The sequence below is a fragment of the Larus michahellis genome, chromosome Z, assembly GCF_964199755.1.
Source record: "Larus michahellis chromosome Z, bLarMic1.1, whole genome shotgun sequence".
NCBI lineage: Eukaryota > Metazoa > Chordata > Aves > Charadriiformes > Laridae > Larus > Larus michahellis.
Window position 1 is genome coordinate 4754493 of NC_133930.1, and position 18728 is coordinate 4773220.

The 18728-nt window shown below is 42.0% G+C and overlaps 1 protein-coding gene across 3 annotated transcripts in view; it reads left to right on the forward strand.

The window, feature by feature from the left end:
• The first annotated feature begins 601 nt into the window (after positions 1 to 601).
• EPG5 (ectopic P-granules 5 autophagy tethering factor) overlaps positions 602 to 18728 on the forward strand; it is a 58345-nt gene continuing 40218 nt past the window's right edge. For all 3 annotated transcript variants that reach the window (XR_012584914.1, XM_074569986.1, XM_074569987.1), the window contains exons 1-12: positions 602 to 701; positions 4045 to 4983; positions 6782 to 7025; positions 7885 to 8021; positions 8615 to 8722; positions 9747 to 9820; positions 11155 to 11263; positions 11800 to 11914; positions 12498 to 12648; positions 13639 to 13794; positions 14153 to 14310; positions 18384 to 18538. Coding sequence is in view for 2 of the 3 variants with exons in the window: in XM_074569986.1 (XP_074426087.1) it covers positions 648 to 701; positions 4045 to 4983; positions 6782 to 7025; positions 7885 to 8021; positions 8615 to 8722; positions 9747 to 9820; positions 11155 to 11263; positions 11800 to 11914; positions 12498 to 12648; positions 13639 to 13794; positions 14153 to 14310; positions 18384 to 18538 (2400 nt within the window). In the remaining variant the exon portion in view is untranslated. The remainder of the gene's footprint in view (positions 702 to 4044; positions 4984 to 6781; positions 7026 to 7884; positions 8022 to 8614; positions 8723 to 9746; positions 9821 to 11154; positions 11264 to 11799; positions 11915 to 12497; positions 12649 to 13638; positions 13795 to 14152; positions 14311 to 18383; positions 18539 to 18728) is intronic.

An 18728-nucleotide genomic window follows, 5' to 3' on the forward strand; every position in this document is an offset into this window, starting at 1 on the left:
CTCCCAACAGACCCCTCTAGAGGAGCCTGGCCTCCTCCAAGGCTCCTATTGAGGAGCATAACCTCCCCAGAGGTCCTTATAGGGCAGCCTGGCTTCCTCCCAGGCCCCTATGGAGACGCCTGACTTCCCCATAAATCCACTCCCCCTTCTAGGGGAGCCTGGCCTTTTCCCATGCTCCTATAGAGGAACCTGGCCTCCCTACAGATCCTTACAGGGGAGCCTGGCCTCCACCCAGGCTCCTATGGAAGAGTCTGATCCCCTCACAGGTCCTTATAGAGGAGCCTCGCCTCTTCTCAGGCTCCTATAGAAGAACCTGGTCTCCCCACAGGTCCTCACAGGGGAGCCTGGCCCCCTCCCAGGCCTCTGTGGAGGAGCCTGACCTCCCCGTAGGTCCTTACAGGGGGGGCCTGGCCGCCCCACAGATCGCTATACCGGACTTTCACCTCCTCCCAGGCCCCTGTGGGGAAACCCGGCCTCCTCCCTGGCTCCTGCTGAGGCGCCGCACCGCGACTCGGTTTGTCCCTCCGTCCCTCCCGTCCCCGCCGCGCCCCTGATTGGCCGAGCGCGCCGGGGGGGGCGTGACCGGGACCGCCCCTTCCGCCACCGCCCCGAGTCGCCGCGTACGGGTCGGGGTGCAGCGCGGGGCCATGGCTGAGGCCGTGAGGGGTCCCCGCAAGGCTCGCGGCAAGAGCAGGCCCAAGGTAGGGCGGGACGGGGACGGTGGGTGGCGGGGAGCGGCTCGGGGCCTCGTTCTGCCGTCCAGGGGAGGGTACGGGGGGACGCGGCCCAGCGTGGGGGTCTGTCACGGCCCAGCGTGGGGGTCTGTCACGGCCCAGCGTGGGGGTCTGTCACGGCCCAGCGTGGGGGTCTGTCACGGCCCAGCGTGGGGGTCTGTCACGGCCCAGCGTGGGGGTCTGTCACGGCCGCCTCACGCCTGTAGCGGCGGTTGCAGCAGCGGGGTGGGTTTAGTGCGACGGGGGGGCGTGTGTGTATGTGTGTGTGTGTAGCGGTGGGTTATTACACACTGTGGGAGTTCGGTCAAGGGATTTGGCTCGGATTTGGGGTTACTCCTCTTTTATGTTTGTTTTTAAAGCAATGGAACGGGTGGCTGCTCTGGGTGGCGCTTCTATCCATGTTTGTTCTTTCTCTTCTGCTGAAAACAGGGCGACGGGGGTGTGTTTTTCTCAAAAGGCTTCTGAATGTCAGCGCTTTTCCAAAGCGATGTAAGAAGACTTAGAGTAATTGGCAGACAAGTGAAGGGCATGAGAGTTCCTGTGCTGTAGAACGGTGTAAATAGCTTTTTGGGTTTATTTTTTTTAAAATTTATTTATGGTGTATGGTGTTTTCGAATAGCTCTGCATAGCAAGGTAGCTGGAGTTGCGTCTGTGGTGAAGCCACAGAGCAATAGAATTTATCAGCATGTAGCAGTGTTTTAGTGTAGTGTGAGATGATAGTCTTATTCCATCTCGTACATACAGGTTTGGCCTTGAAATGCTCAAAATGTGAGACCGTGTATAGCATGTGACAGTGTTTCTTCTTCCTTAGTTGGTGCTACAGTTGTTAAGTACAATTCTTCCTAGGTTTTAATCCTGTTGGAAGTATATTCCTTGTTCAGGATGTTAGTACTAACAGCTTTCTGAAGGCTTTGCTTTCCTTGCAGCTGTGCTATGCAGAATTTCAGTAGTTCATGAGATATATCAGTTCAGAACTTTACTGCCTCAGAGCTGAATCAAAATGGAAATGTTTCCCTTAATTGCTTAAGCTCTACACTTTGTGAACTGCACTGCATAGAGCAAAGTCATTGAAGTTATGGCTGCCAAAGCCCTTTGAAAATAAATTCATGGATTAATTGACCACTGTGTTGTAAAACAAGGGTTAGATCCATGTATCAACTGTGACTGTGAACTCAAGGCAAGTAAAAATTGGAGGGAAAAGCAATCCCACGAGAGTAAGTGGGTCATTGTTTTTGTTTCGATTTAGCCCCATGGCATCATCAAGGCAGTTAACTCTAGAGACTGCTGCTTAAGAGAATCAGTTCCCTGCAGGAACGCAGTGAGTCACAGATGATGCTAGCAGTTAATTAACAACATGTGAACCATGACTCCACTGGCTGCTGTCTTTGGCCATCCCTTCCAGGTGTAATTCACTGTGAAACAATTCACTGTCAATGTCACATGTGAGCATCCAGAATCCTTCAGTGTTATGCATAACCCATTCCTGATATTTTTGTTTCTATTATTGTGCTCAGCTCTGTTAATATGCAGGAGTGTTTGAGAATGCAGTTTGGGGCCCTGTCACATCAAGGACTTTTCCCATGCATCAGAAACAGCCGTGATCCTTTGAAAAAGGATGAAAAAGCTGAAATTCATGTGATCTGGGAGAAAGGCTGGCTCAGCTGCAGAGCTGCCAAGTAGTGGCATCATCTATGCCTTAAAGGCTAAACCCTCAGAAGAGAGAACAGCAGGTTTTGCTTTCATGTTAATTCAGAATCCGATTTCTGTCATCCTTTCTCAGACGAAATCCCTGATTATGGCATCTTTTTTTTGTTTGGAAAACAAGAACTGAAAGACACTTGATACATTTTTAGAAGCAACTATTTTATCTTACAGTAGTGTTTGGGAGGAATACAGAATGCTACTGAAAGATAAAGGGAGTTTCTTCTGCGTGAGGACTGCAAGGAGGAACTTTGAGATTGTAGAGAAGAAAGGACCAGCATATGTTTGTAAAGTATGCAGATCGCACTGTCAAAAATATGATCTAGTGATATAGTATCCTGTGGAACTTACTGACTTTGAGTTAATTGGCAGAAGTCTTTTATTATAGCTGTAAGTTCTAGTTTAAACAATTGTGCCGATCTATTTTTCACCTCTCACCTGTAGCTTTAGCTAGCCTTGGAGTGTGTCTGAAGTGTTTTGTGTGATAAGAAGTGTTTACAGGTTTCAATATACTGGAAAACACAGTCTGAAAGCAAAGCCAATGTATTGCCATTTTTGTAAAGGAGCTGTGAGCATATTTATGAAGTAAAATTAAGCTTGAGATCAAGGTTAGCTAGGGCCTTGATTTGATCTGTTTTCATGTATGACCTTTCATAAGGCAAAGTCATGTCAGATGTTTAGTGAAAGTATATGTGATCCAAGTTTCCAAAACGATCATCTTTTCCCCAGTCATAGAGGAATGTTGGGAGCTTTTCCTAATTTCAGCTGTGTTCTTTGTTATGTTATCTGGGTCATCCAAAACTGGAGCACTGTAACCTATCTCTTTTCAGTTTCACTTTCAACTACTAGGTATACACAAACAACTCAAATTGGCAAATGATTTATGAATTGACAAAATCTTTGTTGACTTCCTGTGCAGCATTATTTCCCATGCTATGCTTTGAGAAGGAGGTTAATCTGCAATTTAGATTTAGTTTATGGGAGCTGTTTACTTCCAAACTGGTGTTAATTTAAAAGTGGATCATCTTAAGGTCACTACTAAGTTTTTCTACATCTATAGTGTGTAATACCTATTTTCAATAGGTATTTCAGTATTTATGCAGACTTTGTGATTGTTTCAGAGTGTAATTAAGGGATGCACTCCAGACTTTCTATGTTCTGAAAGTACTACTTTAAAAGTAATTTTCTGTTCATTAAAATATTTCTGTAAAACTTAAAGTGAATTTCAACATAAGTTTTTGTAGTTTGGTAAAATCTAGGGACTCTTTTTAAGAGTTCAGGGTCTTGTTATTTTTTATATTTTTTATTTTTTATATATTTTATAGGTTAATGCAACATTCTGTCCTGGGATGTTTATAGCTTTTTACATAGAGATGTTGAAGCATTGTTCAAGAAGTGAACTGATGGAAAGTCTTCAAAGGGCAACTAAATAAAAAGGATCTGTTTGGTGCATTTGTTTTCACCTTTAATATTATGAAAATTAATGTGTTAAGAGGGGCTTTTGGAGTCGTGATGTTGACAAATGATGGTTTTGGTGATGGTGGGACTTGAGATGCAAGGGAGAGCAATTTATTTGGTAGTGACATGCTGTTAATTTTTTTTTTCCTAGGAAAAAAAGAAAAAAGGTAGTGAGGAGTCCCAGATACAAGAGCCTGATGATGTCTTCCTCCCTCCCGTGGCAGAAGTGTCTTCTCAAGCCAGTAAAGTGCAAGTGAAACATCCTGGAGAATTTATAGAAATTCATCTCAGTGATGAAGCGGAGGATGGAAAAACTATAAATGATGTGTGCGACATCCCCCAGAGTAATTTATCTTCAGCAAATGAAGGGTCTTCGGCAGTAACTCTAGAGCATCCCACAGATAGAGAAGAGTTCAAAGCTGATCCTTCCCATAAGGAATGTGAGGGGGATGTTGAGAAGAGTGGAGAAAGCAAGTCAGACAAACTGGACAGCCCCGTGGAGGCGGTTGCTAGCAGATCAGAAAACTCTGATTTATCGAGTAGTACCTTTCATTCCAGTGCTGCTGGCTGTCAGACAGTAGTCGGCTTTGTACGGGACAAAGAAACTGAAAACGTACAGGATGTTAAAAATCCTCTTTTCCATTCTTCAGAGAAGCTTCCTCTTAGTATCTCGCAGCTCTCTGAAAAATCCAAAACATGTATTCAGCGTTCGGGATTGAAACCGGTTTATCCAGACTTGTCGGCTGAATTGTCCTATGAGAGACCAACCATAATGGCAGTTAAACCGCTGTTACACAATGAAAGGCTGTATCCAGAGCTCCCAACTGAGCCAGAACTGGTGCCATTTACCAGAGAACAGCTGAAAATTTTTGAGCCATGTTCATGGTTGGAGAATGTTGACTCCTATGCGGAGGAATTTGAAAGTGTTGCTCATCAGGACAGACATGAATTTTATGAACTGCTCCTGAACTACATGCGGTGCAGGAAGCAGCTGTTGCTGGCTGAGGCAGAGCTGCAGGCTATGACGACAGACTGCCAAAATGTTAAGGGGAGATTATGGACTTTTAAAGAAGAACAGAAGACTGTGCAGGTGCTGTTGCTGAAGCTACTTTTGAACTCAAACTATTTGGACGTGATTCCAGACATTAATTTTACTTGCTGTCAGGTTTCTTTTATTTAAGCTGTGTTGTTTTAAAAAACATGATTGCCTTTGCTTTCTGTCTCTCACTGACCCCCAGTACTTTGGAGTATCATTCTTTTGAGATTTAAGCCAGTTTGCTGTTTGATTTTTAAACTCTGATGAGTGTAGGGTAGTGGGATCTCTGTTAGTGATGTCTTTTGGAGTCTGACTCATGTCTGTAGTCAGAATGAGCTGTCTACAGCCAGTTCGGCCTGTAGCGTTGGGTGAAGTTTGTATCACAGTACTCCCCATAGATGCAGGGGATACGTGGTGGTGGAGGACTTCAGAATGACCATAGCGGTGATGTCCTGTCTGGCCTGCTGCCCAGAGTGACAGTTTTCATTGACATCACTCCTGACTGTCCTGCTGCCAGAGGCGGTAGCTGCAGAGGAGCTCAAGTCATGCTTGTGGGTGACCCTGTTGCTCAAAGCAGAAGGAGCATGAGGTCCGCCTGCTTCCAGTAACTGTTGCTCCATACGTGTACCTGTGGTTTTACCTGCTTCCAGGGTGGTCGTGGTACTCTTGTAGCATTTCAGTCTGAAAATCAGACACATCTGGAGAACTCTTCGGTGCGTGCATCAGAAAAGTGTTCCCGCAAACTCATTCTGTGTAACTTGTTTTTGGATCTGGATGTTACAGTGGGAGTGAATAAAATTGTTCTGGTGCTCTGATGGTGTTTATAGCCAACACATCATCAAAATTGTTCAAAGGTGCTAAGTACCTGTGTATGTGGTGGCTTTTACTGTTGTTTCCGTGAGTGCAGTGCCTCTCCTGTGCAGTTCCTCAGAGCTGAGACATTGAGAGACATCCGCTGAACAGATTTGAATCTTTTCCTGGGGAATAACACCGAACCTCATTGGACTCTTAGTTTTGTGTTGATTGCTTTCTGCGCTGAAAGCAATTTTGGCTTCACTCTTACATCCCCACTGGGCATCGTATAGTTCTCTAAGCTTGCTGCTTGCTTTATTCCATCCCAATTCACGATGTATTTATTGTATGTCCAGAATAATTGTCTTTATACCAGTTTAAAATTCTTATTCTACTAACTTTGGAAACACAGGGATACTTTCAAGCTAAGCTTCCAAAGTGCTGTCTCTGAAGCATGCTTCCTGGTTGCATAAAAGAGTTAACAGGAATGTTCTGTATTGTGGTTTTCTTTTAGAGATAGGACAGAGGAAGACTGGCCTCAGCTTTTAATTTCAGTTTGGGAAAAAGTTAGAGTACAGTTCATTTCTGAAAATTTTAAATGTACAATGGGAAATTGCTATAGACATTCAGTTCTGGGAGCTTAGAAAAACATTTATCTTGTTTCAGTACATATTTTAGCTTTAAAATGGCAGATCTAAGTATTTATGGCAGTCCATAAACTGAGAAGCGGTTGCGCTCACTGAGGGTAGAGAGACCTGATTTTGCTCACATCTCAGTGACGCAGACAAGTCACTTCATGTCCGTTTCTAAATCTGAGTTATTGAGGGTTTATAGAGGAATTTCTTCAGAAGTCAGGGATATGAATCTTTAGTAATCAGCAGGTCTAAAAAGTATGTAGGATGTTCTGACACATTTGTCTTTTCCAAATGTGAAATGGCCCCTTTTATGAAAGCTTTGAAATCTTTTGAGGGGAGGGTTATGTCAAGGTTAATTTCTATAAACACGCTTGACCCAACAAAATAACAAAAGCACTTAAATAAAGTAATTGCTCTCTTTTCAGGGTCTCTGTGCAGATCAGTGCAAAGTGACAGGTTACCATCGCTACCAGACAGTGGAGCTGAATGAAAGTGTGCTGGGGGAACTGAAAAAGCTGTTTGAAGCCAAAGCAGAGCATGTGCATCAGACGCTGGCGCTGCACTCATACACTTCGGTGTTGTCCCGGTTGCAAGTGGAGTCATATATCTACAGGTTGCTCAGCAGCTCGCCCCTGCTGAGATCAGTGGCTCTTCAGCAGCAAGAACAAGGTGTGTTGCTGGTCTGGACCACTCCTCATGCTGTTTAGGGTGCCCAGCGCCTTGTTCACTTGCAGTTTTGGAGTCTTGTGGTGGAATTTGTGTGCTGGAGTGTTTCTCCTCTGATACTAAAACCTGCTGATCTTATGCAGGGATCAGTGAAACTTTTTTGTCCCAGGAGAAACTCCATTTCTCTTAACTTACTCACCTGGAGAGTGGAAGCTGAGTGCAGGAGTACCTTCTTCTGGCTAAGCTGCATACTGCCACTGATTGCTGTAGAGGAACACCGGGTGGGATGGGACAGCTGGACTCCAATCTTCTGTTGTCAAAGGCAATGTGTAATTCATTCCCTTTTCCAAATGGATTATGCACAATTCTAAAATCAGCTGGATATTTTTCCTGCTTTAATTCCTCTTGGAAGACCATTTGAAATCTTGCAGCCCTAATCGTTAGAAATCTTTTTGGTTTTCATCCTAGGTGTTTCACTTACTTGGGTTTATATCAATATTTTAGCTAAAGTATTCCTCCTGCCCCAGATATTTATCCTTCCTAGTCCTCCTCCCTTTGGCTACCACATAGTTTATATGCATAGTAAATGGTGGCTCTTACAAAGTTTATGTTGATGGAGCGCCTTTTTTGAGAGTAACCATAGTATATTATTCTTGTAATTAGCGTCCAGTGCTTAATTATAAGATGAAATAAAGTACTCTAAATAAAGTGTTCTTCTCTGTCAGATTTAGCAAGCAGCTGTGTTGAAGTACCTTGGTATCTATAAATACAGAGAGCAAGTTTTCTATATGGCACCAAAACCACTACTTATGCTACTACTGAGAGCCGCTCGTCAAACCTTAATTCTGTTTTTAATTTACAGTTTCGAAGCCTTCAGAAAATCTTTCTTCAGACCTGGGCCACTTGAAGGAATGTATCAGCGTCCTTTTCAGTTTCACTCGCAGAGTTATTGAAGATCCTCAGTTTCAGAGTGACCTTCTCATGTGGCTGCAGAGACTGGTAAGGGGGTAACCGTGGATATATCTGTTTGTTTGATCCAATAGATGGGATGAATTTGGGAGTAATTTCTGAAAGTGTTACTGTTTCTTTCACTGTCCCGCATGCGGTGATTTTTTTCTGGGGTTTGTTCTACTTGAGGAACAGAATCTGTTAGTGAATCTTTAGAATGAATTCCCTTGGCTGGTGCAGTCAGTGGAGGTCAGCAGCATTAAGGACTGGCACCTGAGCAGTAAACACTGCTCAAAGTGAACTTAAAACTCATTGTGCCTTTACTTATTCTGAAACTAAAACTGTTCAGACGTGTCACTTTTGAGAAACTTCTATTCTTGCTGATTTCTAAATAAATTAGTTTTTAATGCAATTGTGAAGTAATTAATTTTTCTACACCAAAGAAAACAGTTTGTGGCTCGTAAGCCAAGCAAGCAGATTTTTAAATATTGTTCTCCTGTAACTTGTTCTGAAAATCGAGGTTTTTTAGAAAACATAGGAAGAAAAATGAAAAAAAAACCAAACAGTATTACTCTAGTTAGCAAGACTATATAAAGGAATAAATCCTGAAGTTGTTTACAAGATTCCAATACACTTCCCTTTAGGTGTCTGTGTTGCAAAGAATTGGCTGTCCAGGTGACCATCTCTTTCTCTTCAACCACATCCTTCGGTGTCCAGCTGGGATCAGTGCGTGGGCTTGTCCTTTAATTCAGGTGTGAATGTTTAATTCTTTCTTGTTGGAAAGCCGGAGTGGGAGTGGAGTGGGTAGGAGAGGAGAGTGTCTTGTGCCTAGTCAATCCTTCATGATGGACACTGTTTACAGGTGTGTGAATCACGGTAAAGGTGAGGGATTTGTCAAGGCATGTGTTTACCCATGCTAGCCCAACCACGAGCAGGTTAACAGGGAAACACACTTCTCATTCTTGGCTGGAGAGACTCCATGAAAGGGAGTCAAGAACTTGCAGCGTGCCTCAGAAGGCCTTGTGCAGCAGCAGGTTTTGGGAGTGCTTTCCAGGAAATGGAAAGAATATTTAGACTTGAAGCAGCAACTGTATATGAGACTGTGAGATGGTGTGAAGGATAAGGCATGAGGAAGAACAGATTTTTATATCCTGCGTGTTGAAATGGGACTGGTTTCCCTGGAAAGTTTATTGGTTAGGTAATTTCAAGGGCAGGGGAAGAGGCTCAATCTGTAGAGAACAGAGGAGGTGCAGGCATCCAAAGACACCAGGGCATTCTTGCAAAGAATGTTTTTGCTCCTCCAAGAGGGGAAGATGTTGGAAATCTAGCCATAGGAAAAGGATTGCAATTATACACTAACAGGGGAAAGGCAAGCAGTGAAAAGGACAGAATAGAATAATTTAGGTTGGAAAAGACCTTTAAAATCATCAATCCAACCGTTAACTTAACATGGTAGGTTCCTAACTTCCCTTGTGCTCGACATACCAATTCCCCCTGGTGCCCAGAAGTACAAAGTACGCATGAAACAAAGATAAAAGTCTTTTTTGTGGAGCTTTTGATGTGTTTTTCCCTCTCCTCTAATTTCTATAAGTACTTCTTTTGGACAACTTCCAATATTTTGCCATAGGTACACTTTCTCCAGGGTGTGGGTACTGTCTTTTATGGATACTTTCTGGTGAAAAATGTGAAACTTGGAATTTGAATTTCTTTGATAATACTAATTTGCCCTTTCTTTTATTTATTTAGATTTACTTAGATTTTTGCATTTAATTTCAGATCAAAGTCTTGGATAACCCATCAGGTGTCTTTCATTTCATGCAGTCTCTTGCCCTGCTTATGTCTCCTGTCAAGTAAGTGTGAACATGATTTTATAAATGTTTTGGTTATTTGAGTGGAAAACATGACACACGATCTACTTGTAAAACTGAAAGTTCATTGCAGGCAAAGTCACAAAAGCAGGCACAAATAAGAGATTCACAGTTTAATTCAAACTCTTTTTTACTCATTCATCTTAAAATACAACCTTGGAAGTACATTCTCCTGCTGTGCACAGTACAATGCAGCTTGCTTTCAGCTGTCAAGCAGCTTTTGAAGGCTGACACACCCACATGTTCTATTACTGTGACTTGTGAAATAAGAGTTCTTGCCTTGCACAATGGCCTGTTTGTTATACTGTCTCTGCAACAGAAGCTCTTGAGTAAAGGGTTTGCTAAGTTGGTTTATACACTGGTTGGGTTTCTTAATTTATTTTTCATCCATTTTTTTATCTAGAAGGAGTACGTGGTGCTTGGAGAAGCTAGTTAATGAAATCAGTAATTAGTGAAAAATTCAGTGTGCTTCAGATAAAATATATAATGTGCCTCCCACCTGTCCAGATTTTAATCACAGAATTGTATAGATTGGAAAAGACCTTTAAAATCATTGAGTCCAGCTGTTAACACTGCCAAGTTACCGTTAAACCATGTCCCTCAGCACCACGTCTGCCTGGCTTTTAGATACCTCCAGGGATGGTGACTCAACCACTGCCCTGGGCAGCCTCTTCCAATGCTTGATAACGCTTTCAGTGAAGAAATTTTTCCTAATGCCCAATCTAAACCTCCCCTGGTGCAACTCCAGGCTGTTTCCTCTTGTCCCATCGCCTGTTCCTTTGGAGAAGAGACCGACCCCCCCCGGCTACCCCCTCCTTTCAGGGAGCTGCAGAGAGCGAGAAGGTCTCCCCTCAGCCTCCTCTTCTCCAGGCTGAACACCCCCAGCTCCCTCAGCCGCTCCTCACCAGACTTGTGCTCCAGACCCCTCACCAGCTCCGTTGCCCTTCTCTGGACACACTCCAGCACCTCAATGTCTTTCTTGTGGTGAGGGGCCCAAAACTGGACACAGCACTCGAGGTGGGGCCTCACCAGTGCTGAGGACAGGGGGACGTTCACTGCCCCAGCCCTGCTGGCCACACTGTTCCTGATACAGGCCAGGATGCTGTTGGCCTTCTTGGCCACCTGGGCACACTGCTGGCTCATATTCAGCCGCTGTCGACCAACACCCTTTTCTGCCAGGCAGCTTTCTGACATACTTGTTAATTTCGTGTTCTTGTATCTGGTATTTTAATATTTTCCCTTAAATAAAAGAGGGCTTCATTCAGAATTTTTAATTTTCTAATTTTTTGTAAACTTGATTTCTCACTTAAAATCAGAAATCGGGCGGATTTCATGTGCCATATGAAACCAAGTGAAAGGAAAAGTTCCTCTTCATCTGGGAAAGAATCTGGAAACTGGACCCTGGTCGATGAAGGAGGAGAGGAGGTACAGCAAATGACTTCTTTTTTTTCTTTTCTTTTCTTTTTTTCCCCTTTTGTTCCCTTTGTGGTTTTGCTTAAGCTTATTGTACTCATTTTTGTGAAGTAGAGGAAGAAAAGCTAACTTTTTCAGTTAAAAAGCATTGTTTGAAACTTAGGTCTATTTTATTCTCCTTTTATCTCTGAGATATGGCTGTATATATCGGAGTTTCTAGGAATGAGTATTAACAGATAAAAAAACTTAAACATTTGAGCTATCGCATGCAAAAGAAGAATGGGAGTAGAGCTGTGTTTGAATAGGTGCTTCCCTTTATCTTGGTTGGACTAACATAGCGTTGCCTTTAGTTTTGGTTCCTAGCTGATGAGGGCTTTTGTCTAGAAACACACACAAAAGAAGAATTCAGGAGCTTGAGGGTGTGGGAAGGAAAGTTCATTTGTACTTTGTTTTCCTCTTACAGTCAAACTGTAATTAGTACAATGGTGAAGCCCTTTTACCATGCATTTTATTGTAAAGCTACTAAAAGCGACTGTATTTGTCTGTAGGATGAGGATCCTGAAACAAGCTGGATTCTGCTTTTGGAAGATGACTTGATTGCCCTATTGTCACAGTTCCCGTTTCATGAACTCTTTCAGCAGTTCCTTGGGTTTAAGTCTGGAGGTAAGTCGGCTGCTAAGGAGTTATTCTCCATTTTGCTTACGCTAATTGTATTAATGACCTAAACTGTGAAGAATGCTACTGCATTATAAGAGTCTCTGAGCGAAGTAATGAATCTGTGCAACAGCTCACAGACAAAATAGATGAGATGGAAGTGTATGCCATGTGTATGGTATAACTTAAAAAACTTACAGCAATACTAGCATGCAAAAATGTTAGCATCCTTTCCCTTAGTTTTCATCTGCTTGGTAGTTATACTCACAAGTGTGCTTTCTGAACTGATTTTTCCCCTTTGCCTCTTAGGTGTAATGTTACTGTGATTTTTCTCTAATTATTTATTCATTCTTTATTTCGGTAAATCTCTGGACAAGTACATTAAGATAATTACTTGCTAGACGTCTTATGACCTGCATAGTTTGTTTGTACTTTCATACTTAACAGGTATTTATTGTTCATTTCAGTTCACTGTAACAATGAACTGTTTGCTGGCTATATGGTGAATTGTTGCTTTCAGTGCTTGTGAAGTTAAAAAAAAATAATCCAGATTTACCCTTTTTTGAGACTTACTCTTCTGTCTTGGTCTTAGGTGCTTATTTTCCTGAAAAAACAACTCCCCAGGAGATGATGAAGATTTTTGCTTTTGCAAACTCCTTAGTGGAACTTCTGTCTGCAGGGTTGGAAACATTTAACAGAGCACGGTACCGACAATTTGTGAAGCGAATTGGTCAGCTGATCAAGTAAGAAAATATATTCTCTGACGTCATTAAATCTTTTTCATACAGTCTGGTTTAAAGTTCAGAACTTCTAAAACCAAAAAACCACAATGGCAACAAACCACCAAACAAACAAATAAAACCAAATCCCATCAACCAAAACAAACAAAACAAAACACCCAAACAGTTCTTAGGTAGATTTTGCTCTGAGAGTTGGTCGGTTTAGGGTTAGTTGAGCTGTGAACCTGAAATCCCAGAGTCCTTGACTCTAAAGCTGCCTTGAATTGGGGAATTGCAGAATCTAAATGCTGTGGATACAAAGGAACTGGGTGAGCTGGGGAGCACTAGGCTGATGTCTATCGGGGATGTGCTTAGAAAGTCACTGAAATCTAACAAACAGTTTCTCAAATCACCCCTGTTTATAAGCAGTGTTACTGCTTGCTTTCTGTTGTTATCCAGAATTGTTTTAGGGTTTTTAGCTTGCTCCTTGAAAATGATCATACTGTTGCTGTAAGCAAATCTAATTGGGACCTAAATGTTGCTCTTATTTTTAAATCTCTAGCAGTCACTTTACATGGCTTTGTAAGTGTGTTTTCAAGGGGAGGATACAGTTAAATAAGGAAAAAAATTCATGTGTTTCTTTGTGTTATTAGAGCAGTATCTTTCTCAACATTATTATTCCTGTATAAGCTTTTTGCATGTCTTGCCATTTCATCATAAAGGATTACCTTAAGGCTCTCAAGTTCATACACAAACGAATTCGGTATAACAGAATATTATGCATTGTTTGCTTGCAAAACCAAGAAGGGCTAACACTAGGGAGGAATTTTAGACTAACCCTGTTGGAAGAGGGGAAGGAAATGCTATTTATAGAGGAATCTCTGGAAACCAGAGGACAAAGGGTTGAACATGTCTCTTGTGACAAGACTCTGATCCAGTTGCACTTGCCTGCGTTTTTATATGGTGATGACATACTTAATGATCCTTCTTCAACTTGTTTGTTCTGTTGTGTAGGATGACGCTTTGTCATGTGAGTGACCACTGGGCCCAATACGTTAGCAGCAATAAACAATATGGATCAGTAGTGCATCCCTACTCTCTAGAAAAATTGCAGCTGGAGTTCGATGAGCTGTTTTTTAGAGCTGTTCTACATGTTCTGAAGGCAAAAAGGTATGCTGCCCTGTGTGATTGGTACTGGCTTCGTCTCAGAGGAGTTAGATATTTGGAACTGGTATTCAGAGGAGCTTTAAGTACTTAATGGTTTAAACAAGACTGTAATATGCAGGATTTTTCAGCACATTGGTAGCATGAAGATGGGGAGGAATAATGCCTTGAATTCTGGTGCCTGACAGAAGCTCTTGGCACTTGTTCAGTTCAGAATGAGGTTAACTCAGAATCCGAGATGCTGTGATGCATCCTCACATTCCGGATTCCGTTACATGGCAGAGATGCGGGCATATGTCTCCTTTTCAAATGTCGGGATTTATCAGGGTGAAAATGCTTCTGTCTGCCTCTTCAAATCCAACAGGTTGGGAGTCTGGTTGTTCATGTCCGAGATGCCTTACGGAACCTTATCCAGCAACATGCTTTGGAGGCTCTTCTTTGTCATGCACTGTGCAGAGGGTGAGCACCTGGAAAAGCTCTGCTCTACTCTGCAACCTGATGACTGCAAACAAAGGCTCAAAGGTAGAATTCCTACACTTGGAACCAATTCTCATAGGTTCGGCTACTGCTGCATCAGCTACAGGTTTAATTCCTTGCAGGTTCCATTGTTAAATACAACCTCAGCAGCATGACTGGTCCAGAGGTCTTAGTGTCTTGGGCAGTTTGTGGTCTTCATGTTTGCCCAAACTCTCATTTTAACAGGAATTGTTGGGTCTACTGCCCTTTTAGTTTCCTCTCTGACAATGACTGCTGCTGGTTGCTTCAGAGAGCTGTAAAAATGCCATGCAGTAGGTACATCTTGTTCGTTCTTGTATCAGATCCCATCTTGGCCTTTGATAGTGTTTGGAGTGCAAGATTTAAATTCTGAAATAAGGAATTTTGTGTCCCGAAGGCTTTTTGTGAGCTGTTGACTGTTGTCAACTGAGCTGTGGATATTTGTATAAAGAGTGCAAGATTTAAATTCTGAAATAAGGAATTTTGAGTCCCGAAGGCTTTTTGTGAGCTGTTGACTGTTGTCAACTGAGCTGTGGATATTTGTATAAATACCTCAGTCTTCCTTCGCCTCCACCCCTGGCCCTCAATTTGCTACTTGTTTTGGCTTCGGTAACTTACATTGTAGGAGATCTGTTTATCTTCCACAATTACCGATGTTTCCCTTCTCTCAAGCCGTCTTTTGATGTTTTTCTTGTCCTATATGCTACCTTTTCTTTCTGCTTCCCGTTGACTTCTGTCCTGTGTTGATCTCCACAGTGATTGTGGTGGCTTTAGCTACAGCAGAGTTGTTTAGAAGCCAGCTGGAATGCCACTTTCCCTTTGCTGCTGCCTTCATGGAAAATATTTCAGGACTTGATTGACAGGGAGGCAGGTAAAAAAAGCAGTAACCCCCTGCTTCACAGCCTTTCTGCTGTCTTCAGGGAGAGCAGATCTCACTCTGGCAGTTTTACTTCTCAACTAGCTGGTAGCTCAGATAGCTGTTACCACATCAACCAAGTCTTTTCATGGAGAAGCTGAAGAAAATGATGATCCTGAGAGGTTACTGAGCGTCTTGACTCTGTGCAAGCTCAGCTAACATTTAAGGCAGTTTGCACAGACTGGGAGAGAGATAACAAGGCTGTAGCCATGTGCGCTTTATGATGTGCTGGTCTGATTTGGCTTCCTAGGCAAACCAGTAACAGTTACTCTCTTTCAGTAAGACTTTATTTTTGTTTTAGCAAGAAATTTCTACTGCATCTCAAACAAAGAGAATGTAATATGATGTGGTGGGTTGTGTCTCTGAAAGTAACAAACACTGATTGTTTTTGTTTGTTTATTTGTTTTGTTTTGTTGAGGTTTTGTTCTGCTTCTAGCTAACTTTTATGTTTTAAAGTCTCTGGTATGCTGATGCAGGATATTTTTATCCTCTTCATTCTCCTCTATGCATTATGTCAGCACAATACTATTTTTCACAAAAGTCTAGACAGGGAATATCAGCAGTTCTTTCAGTGAAACCCATCTAATCTTCTGAATTAGCTTCTTTTGACTGATACTTACCAGTATAATGCTGACTTAATTTCCTGTAATTCATACCTTAGAAGACCATGGCATTAACATTCTCTTGGGAGAGAACCTTTTTTTGTTGATTTACCTTCCCAAATTAAGTCTGAGGATTGTTAAACGGTGTTGAATGTTAAGGTGGTAGCAAGCCTTGGTAACTGATGAAAGCTATAGTCCTGCACATACAGAGGTGAGAGCACAGTCGCTTTTAAGGGATAGGTGGTGATGGAGCTGCGCTCACTATGACAACCTCTGAACTATGAGAGCTACCAGATATAAAGTAATGCCCTGGGGAAATATGGGAAGTCTGGTTACTTGATGTATTCTTGTGTGGACCAAACGTTAATAAATTTACTGTGGAACATGCATTTTCACTGACAAGCAATGATGTAGTAGTTTCTTCTTGATGTTGGAAGCCTGTGTGAGTACAAACATGGTCTTTGCTTCCGTTACAGTTGGCAATGAGAACTTGCTGAACAACACTTCTGGTTACAGTTTCTTTGCCACCATTATTAAGATTTGAGGAGCCACTATTTTTAGGGTCTTTCTGAAGTTGAATTGTAGTGTGATCAAATGTGCAGAGGAGGTAGTGAATTGGGTCAAGCAGCAACTGTGTGGTGGCCATGCCATTGCTCCACTGTGAGATGATAGAATTTAGATGAAGTCTCTCTTCTTCCCTTTTTCCTTGTCCCCATCCTTCAGTCTCAAGCTATGCCCTGGTGTGGGTGTGATGTTGGTGTGGGGTGACCCCAGGTGCAGTGAAGAGGAAGGTGCAGGTGAAGCAGGAACCTGGAAGATTGCTTCTCTAGCAGAGAAGGTCCAGTGCACATGTGCTCAGCAGCTGGCACCAGCCCTCCTCCTTCCTTTTATGGTCTTTGTCGTTAACTTTACCAGATCCATTTTTTTCCCTTCTGTCCCCCTCCAAATCCCCTCTTTGTTGGTCAGTTGGTCTATGCCAAATGAAACACAAACGCCAACATGACAATGCTAATACTGCTGTCTGTCGTTCCTTATTTGCATGTCCTACCTCTTCGTCATGCTGTGGGTCATTCTGTTACACCTTTATATATATTAACGGCATAGTCCTTTTTCTCCTTTCTTTTATTTCTTCTGCATTACATTAAAAAACAAAAACAAACACACAAAGAATGAAAACTTCAGTGCTTTGTAACTTCTACTATAAGCACAAAAGTTAGTGTTAGGAAAATGGATGAGAATCCCCAGTATGTCTGTTGTATCTATCAGGAGTGTTGTTTATCTTACTATATGGAAAAAAATCTTTACTTAAATTGCACAATCCTGTAGCGCACTGTTTGTGAGATGTTTTGGCTGTGCAAGTCTGACCTTCTCAGGTTGAAGTACAGTTGCAAAATTCTTGAAAGCCCTTAAAATAGAATGTAACCTAAGTGCAAGTGTTTAATCACAAGCATGCTGAGCATATGCCTGTGCAGATTAAGAAGTTGAGTGGCACAATGAGTGCTTTTTTAGTATGTTCAACTGCTATGATAAGATCATAGTGTTTACTGGCATGTTATGCTTCAGAGGAAGCAGACCGCTCTACAAGCCATTTTACAGCTCAAATGCAGCTTTCAGTGCTTGTTTTGCTGCACAGACTCTATTTAAAATTATTTGGAAGAAATAACAATTTTTTTGAAGTCCTGTTCAGTTTTCCTTGTACCCTTACCTTCCCGTTGTCTCCCACCTTGATGAATGAAATGTTTATTTGCTTTTGGCAGCATCTCACTATTTGGTTTGAAGAGGAAGCCTGCCTTGAATTCAAGTGAAAGCATCTCTTAGGCTTCCTGTCCTGTGCAACTTCAATTCTCTGTTTTCAGGGATATTTTCCAAACGAGTGAACTCTGTAACTTTCTTCTGTTGAGTTTGAGAAACTGAAACTGATCTCTCCTTGCAACTCTTGGGCACAATCTACGCCCAGGACTAGATGCCTGAAGTACTTTTATTTGTAATCAGCATAGAATGATCTTCCCAGTTTAATTGCAGCTTGAGATCACAGTATATGCTTGAGATCACGGCAGTCTCTCAACTTGATCAAAACCTCTCTGCTGTGCTTGGATGGGGTTAGTCTTAATCTTCTCTTGACTATGTGCTGATTAAAACTAGAATCTTTTCATATAATTTAGGCTTAATCTATGGAATTAATTCCTCCAGTATGTAATGGAAGCCAAAACCGTGATAACATTTTTAAAAAGCAAAAAGATTCAAGCAGTTCTTCCTGTGGATGACTGAGGTTGCATAATTAAAATAATATTAAAAATTGAATTCCAGCTGTTCCTGAAACAGTTTTAGTTTTCATTACGAATTACTAGCACATTTAATGAATCATACGCGCTCATTGCTTATTATGGTGTTTCTTGCACCTTGTTCTAAAGCAGCTGGTATCAACCACTCCTGAAGAGAGGATGATAATTTACAAGCCTTGGGTGATGATAATTCCTTTGTCACTGATGCTTTCTCTGGGATTGGATTGTGAATAAATGTTGACGTTGTATGTCTTTTAGCACTTCTTTTATCATGTTTCTTTCATGTGACTTTTTTCCTAGACCCAGAGCACCTTGAAAATTTCGAAAAGTATCTTAAATCAATGAACTGCTCGGAAGAAATTTGTCTGCTCACTACATTTGCTCAGATGGCACAAACCAAACGCGCTGATGTTGATGAGGATTTTATCAAAATCATTGTTCTGGAGATATATGAGGCAAGTAATATTAATGGTCCTTTCAGGAAAAGGATGAATGTGCTCTTTTTCTTTAAGTGGAAGGTGTGAAACATTCATGGCTTCTGTAGTTTCTTCTACCATGGAACTAAGGAACAGTGCTGCTTCTGAGGTTTATAATCTAGTACTGAATTAAAATATCCTGAAGGGCATGTTTTTCTGTAGACCAAGG